A 6,547-nucleotide genomic window follows, 5' to 3' on the forward strand; every position below is an offset into this window, starting at 1 on the left:
TCATCGGAGTCTCTCTCCCCTCTATCACGGACATTTACACCGCACGCTGCATCCGCAAAGCCAACAGCATTGTGGCTGACCCCACACACCCCTCACACACACTCTTCACCCTCCTGCCATCTGGAAAGAGGTACCGGAGCATTCGGACCCTCACAACCAGACTGTGTAACAGTTTCTTTCCTCAAGCCATCAGGCTCCTCAACACCCTGGACTGAACTGTTCTACACTCTCTCACACACACACGCACACACACACTCTCACTCAGGACTGAACTGTATATCAACTCTCTGTCTCTCTCACACACAGATACACACATACTCTCTCTTGACTGTGTGAACACGCACACACACAATTTATATTGTTCATACTTATTGCACTACCTCAATCTGTCATCCGCTGCTATATATTTATGTTTATTCTATTTGCACTACCTCAACCGCTGCTGTGTATTTTTGCACAATTTTTTTTGCACAATACTTTTTTTTTTTTACATCATTTCACTTTATCTTATCTTATTTCACTTACATTCCAGTACACGTTCTTTTCTTTCTTTTCGGCGCTAAGTGTCCTGTGTTCTTTTGTGTTGTCTTTCTTGTATTTATTGTCTTTTGCACTGTCTTGTCTATGCTGTTTGCACCTAGCTGCACACTGTGCACTTTACATGGCTAATGACAATCTTCTGTCCTAGCTCTGTGGTGGTGTTTTTATGTTGAACTCTGTTGTTGTATGTTTATGTAGCACCAGGTCCTGGAGAAACGTTGTTTCATTTCACTATGTACTGCATCAGCTATATGTGGTTGAAATGACAATAAATCTTCTTGAATCTTGAATCATTAAAGGCAAATTACAATTAAAACAAAGGGATAAGAGTTCTTGAAGGTGATCTCGTTTAGTCCCCGATAGTCAATAAACAGCTGTTGGAATTCATTATACTCTAAAAAGAACAATCCTGCCCTGGCAGGGGATGAGGAGGGATGAATGATGCTGGCCACCAGGGAATCCTGAATGTAAGTGTTCATGGCCTCCCACTACAGTCCTGAAAGCTGGTAAAAGCATACCCTGGGTGGCATGGTGCCCAGTAGCAGGTTGATAGCACAAATGTAGGGCCGGTGAGGAGGCAGGGATGAAGCTTTAGCTGTCCCTAGGTCGTGGTAAATGAGTTGTATGGTGCTGAGGTCATGAGGTCTCTCGTTAGAAGCAGGTGGAGGCAAGAGCAGGCCAAGGCTGAGGCAGTGGATGTAACAGGATGTCCGCCAGCTGAGAACCCAATTGCTGGTCTAGTCTATGTGAGGGTTGTCTCTTTAACCAGGGAACCCAAACATGATTGGCACTTGCAGAAACAGGATGACGAGGAATGACAGCCACCTTAATGGTACTCAGCCATGGTTATCAGCAGAATTTTTACTCCTGTGTTGGGTGCTGTGGAGGACATGACCATCCATAGCTCAGACATGGAATGTGACTTGAAGTAACTTCTGTTTTGTTGGACAAGAGAGCACAAAGTGTCCCAGGTTGCCTTAGTACAGACAGAGTCCATTTGCATGCTGTCTCTGCTTTTCGGTGTCAGATAGATGGCAGCACCCGTTATCCATTGGCTGAGGTGGGGTTAGCGGAGGAGTTAAAGATTGCACTGCCAGGGTTCTTGGTTGAGGTTTGGGCACTTAGAGGAGCCCACAGAAGGCTGAGGCATGCACTGCGTGATGCTCCCCTTTCGGTTCATTGTTCTCTGCATTCCCACGCTGCAGTGGCCCATAGGTGTGCTTTTCCAGACAGGAGGGAAATGATGTAGGCCACCTCGGCTTACTTTGAGGGGAAGGAAGATGGCTGCAGCTCAAATACGGTGGCACTTTGCATGAGGAATGCATGGCAGAGTCCTGATTTCCCAACAAAACATTCAGGATGAGGCAGGTTATGTTCACAAGCTGGGGTTGCTGAAGGTGAAGGTGTTGGAGCTAGAGGTGCAAGAGAGTTTACAAACAGTAAACCACTGAACAGGAGGTAACAAAAGGCAGAGTCCACACACAGTAATCCATAGAACAATAATAATAATCCAAGGGGCCAACAGTCCAGGCAGGCAAAGAGGGGAACGTTAACACGGAGGGTTACTCCTGCAAACTGGGACTGAAGACAAGGTTGGCAAAAAGGAATAGACAAAGGTCAAAACTGGGAAAAAACTCAAGCAGAAATGGCGAGATGACTAACAAGGCGAACTAGAGAGTCCATCCTGCAATGAGCAAGTGTTGGTGGCATCCTTATATAGTGTAGGAATCCTTAAAATGGCAGCTGGTATGAAAGTGTTCGAGGAAGTGCTCATTGCGACAGGAAAAGGGGGTAAAAATGTGATGGCATCGCTATATAATGAATAGGCCCCACTCTCGCTTGCAACAGTAATCAAGATAGAGATCTGTTTAAATTCTATAACGTTTTCTCACAACACAGTCCTCTATGGACTGTGATCTAATTCAAAATGATACTGTTACTAATGTTCTGCTTTCTATCTCATCAGAATTGATATCCCAAGTGATAAGAAAGATTTGGAATCCACAACCAGGTCATGTGTGCATGGATTTTGTGATCTAGAAGTCTTAAAAACATTCCTGCATGCAACAACCTTTAGTACACAGGCCCCAAGTACACAATGACCAGTGGACCCCAGCCCTGCTACAATGCTTAAGACCATCGTCCAGACCTTGCTTCCTATTTACATGACTCCAGGATGCGGTCATATACTGACCTCATTGAGACAGCAAGCTTATACTCACTCTGAAAAATCAGACAACGGATATCTCAGACATCAGCAACTACCACCTGGTATCAATTTACTCCTTTCTTACAAAGTCTGATCCTACCAAGTCTGGCTTCCACAGAAACAGATCAACTGTTCAACATTTACAGCTGAAAGACACAAGGATCTCACTTATCCAAACAACGACAAGTCCGCTGGTTTGTGGAGGTCATCACTATGGCCTACTGGAAATGCTTGGCACCTAACGTGAAATACCATTTCAAAAGAAATGTCTAAGATTCAAAATATTCAATTCATGGACGTTTCTTACATCTTAGAAACTGCAATTTTTCATTGCTGCTACATGGGCATGACTATGCAACTCTTCTGATTCTACCTAGCCCCCCTCTGTGGTGTGAGTCGTTTCTAAACAGAGCAGTGCAGAGAACCTAAAATTCAAGCATGCATAAAGCCATAAAGCATGCAATATTATATTATTAGATCCATATATATTATTAGAGGAGATGGACCAGCTCCAGCCGGGTCCTGCTTGTGAGGATTGGGATATTCAAGCAGCACTGTGGACAACAACCTCCTTATTGATTTACATAACATTATACACATGCTGTATCTGCTTCACACAATTGTCACCCAAATGAGGATGGGTTCCTTTTTGAGTCTGGTTTCTCTCAAGGTTTCTTCTTCTTACCATCTAAGGGAGTTTTTCCTTGCCACAGTTACCTCAGTCACCTCAGGCTTGCTCACTTGGGATAACATCTAGGACTGTTTGTCTGTTTATATGTTCGTTGTCTTCTTATGTCGTTTCTCATGTAAAGCTGCTTTGAGACAATGCTCTGCGCTATACAAATAAATTGAATTAAATTGAATATTTAATACATTATTTTCAAACAGATACAAAATACATTACATCATCTCTTGGTCATATGACCAAATTCACTGACAAATAATCTTTCACGTAATCTTTTTTAATATGACAATGACCAACCCCCCCCCAACAACCCCCCCCCAACACACACACACACACAGTCCCTTGTAACCGAGAGTCTAGGGAATTTGAAAAACATTTGACCTCTGGGATGAACATGCAAGGATACAAATATTTTAGGCCACTCTGTGGATGCCTGTGTAATGATGATGAACAACATCACTTCAAATGTGTTCAGTCTGTGGGTTTCATGATGCTGCAGCACTCTCACTAAATTATTTGTAATCATACTTTGTATTATCAGATTGTTCTAGGTAAGAAAACATAGCTGTCATAAAACAAAACAGTTTACCGATGTCAATTATTTTTACCCATGTTTTGTTATATTATTACTATTTTCCAGGCCCTGGAGCTGCAATGGAGGGAGACACATCTCTTAGTAATTTAAATTTAACTCGTTTTATGGCAATTCTGACCTTGGAATCATTTGACATGCCATCATCCATTGTTTTATCTGCATTTAGCTTTGGGATAATCACATATTGGTTAATTTTATGCTTCCACTCCATGCTACTTGTGACTATATTTTTAAAACGGAATCTGCATGAACCTATGTACATACTGCTGTTTAATTTGTCCATATGTGACCTAATGGGAGCTACAGGTTTTTACCCTCAGCTGGTTGGTAGTATAATGTATCAGAGCAGAGAAATCTCCTACCCTGCCTGTGTCTTACAAGGCATTCTTCTTCACCTCTATGGAACTGGATCTCTTTTCTTTCTCAGCATTATGGCTTATGACAGATATATTGCTATTTGTAAGCCTTTGAGATACCGCAGTCTTATGACACAAGGTACCTTGGTGAAATTTATTTGCATGGCCTGGTTCATAGATTTTGTTATGATTGGGGCTTTATTTGTGCTCACAGTAAGGCATGAAATCTGCAGGACACACATAGTGGACACCTACTGTAATAATCCATCTTTAATGAAGTTAACTTGTGAGGATACAAGAGTGGTTAACTACTATGGCCTGCTTATTATAGCTCTTGTACAAGGCTTTTCCATACTGATGGTATCATTAACATACATCAAAGTCCTAATTACCTGTCTTTCTACCAAACAGGCAAATTCTATTAGTAAGGCAATGCAAACCTGTGCAACACATTTAGTTGTTTTTCTGAGTTTTGAGGTCAACGCATTCTTACTACTGATTTCTCATAGATTAGAAGCAGTATCTCCACATTTACGAAGGGCTTTTGGTGTTGCAATTGTTATTGTTCCTCCAATTCTTAACCCTCTAATTTATGGGTTGAAAACTAAGGAAATCAGACACTCTGTGTTTACATTTTTCCAAAAAAAGGTTTCTGCTATTTAATAGGAAACTAATTAAAAATCATATGCATATTTTTCCTTCAATTCAGCACATAAACAAGTCTGGAAAGATGAACATAAATTATGAATATTCAAGATTTTTCAGTATTTCTACTTTGCTATTTAAATGTAATCAAATCTGTGATATTGAACAAAAGTTCAGATGTATCTTATAATTTCTATAAAAGCATGTATTCAAATAACAGCCTGAAATTTATGTAAATATGTTTATGATTCTACCTTTGACAAATTACTGCTGGTATAATTTGAAAATATAAATTTTCACTTATTTATTTGCTCTATAACAGTATTAATAGTATTTCCATTAACTAACAGTACAAATTAAATTGACACTCCAAGTACACTTGTCCATTATTATGCAAAGTATATCAGTGGTATTTTGTCATTTTTCTTCATCATTTGTAAATGTCACTTAAATTTGTTACATTTACAGCATTTGGCAGATGCCTCTGCTTGTTTTTTTTTTTCTTTCAGAAAAAACAGGCAGAGGATGACAAACAGCAAATGGACATAAACAGGCAGGGACGAGAACATGGAAGTTAGGGAAACTGAGTACAAAAACATGAGAGCAAATCATCAAAGGCGCTATGGCTCTAATGTGAATAAAAAACAGGAAACAATGCTTAGTATAGTGCAAATGTGAGGATATGACACTGATACTTTGTGCAAAAAGACACACAGAAGAACACATGAGGGTTTAAATACATTGAAAAATCATAGGGAAAACACAGAACAGTTCAGAATAATCCAAGACATTTTGGCAACAACCATTAACAAGACAAGGCAAAGACAAGACCTGAATCAAAACAAACACATGTGGCAAAGTAAATAAACAGAGGACAAAGCATTTTTAGTCTCTCATGCCACAGCTTTGTTCTGGAAGCAGGCCAAGAGTCAGTTGCCATTTCTCAGGGTTAGATGAGCAGAGAAGGTTGTGAGAAAGGGCAGGGCATGAGACAAGGCCAGGAATAAGGTGTGAGTCATGGTCATGCCCTGAGACTGGAGCAAGGTATGAGACATGGGCAGGGCCTGGGATAGATAGATTCTTTATTGTCATTGCACAGAGTACAATAAAATTAAATGTCACTCTTTATAGTATAAAAAAGAGAACAACAAATAATAGAGGAAAAAATAATTAAAAAGAAGTACAAATATTGAACTACCTGATCAGATGGGACAGTTTAATTATAAAGACATAAAGAAGCAGCAGCTAAGTTATGTTATTACAATTAATAAGATTGCACTTTGAACAGTATGAACAGTGTAATCTGACAAGCTTACTGTTAAATGTATACGTATGTAATATTAAAAAATTGAATTTGAAAAAGCAGCTGAATATATGCATACAACAATAAGGATAAAATTCAAAATAAGCAACTGGGACATTTTCCGGAATATGAATAAGTAGAAGTACTGGAAAAATTGGAACAGGGTTCGGGACTGGAAGAGGGTTTGGCCACGTTGGTCTCCACAGGGAGCATG

General features: G+C 40.0%; 1 protein-coding gene across 1 annotated transcript; it reads left to right on the plus strand.

Moving 5' to 3' along the window:
- Window positions 1–4,088: 4,088 nt before the first annotated feature.
- On the plus strand, window positions 4,089–5,048 carry LOC131368242 (olfactory receptor 52A5-like). The gene has a single exon (XM_058414241.1). The coding sequence runs from the start codon at window positions 4,089–4,091 to the stop codon at window positions 5,046–5,048; it is 960 nt and encodes a 319-aa protein (XP_058270224.1).
- The last annotated feature ends 1,499 nt before the right edge of the window (window positions 5,049–6,547 follow it).

Source organism: Hemibagrus wyckioides, linkage group LG17, assembly GCF_019097595.1.
Source record: "Hemibagrus wyckioides isolate EC202008001 linkage group LG17, SWU_Hwy_1.0, whole genome shotgun sequence".
Taxonomy (NCBI): Eukaryota; Metazoa; Chordata; class Actinopteri; order Siluriformes; family Bagridae; genus Hemibagrus; species Hemibagrus wyckioides.

Bases quoted from the DNA above. Each gene is read 5' to 3' on its own strand.
- LOC131368242 (XM_058414241.1), top strand. From the start codon at position 4,089: ATGGAGGGAGACACATCTCTTAGTAATTTAAATTTAACTCGTTTTATG.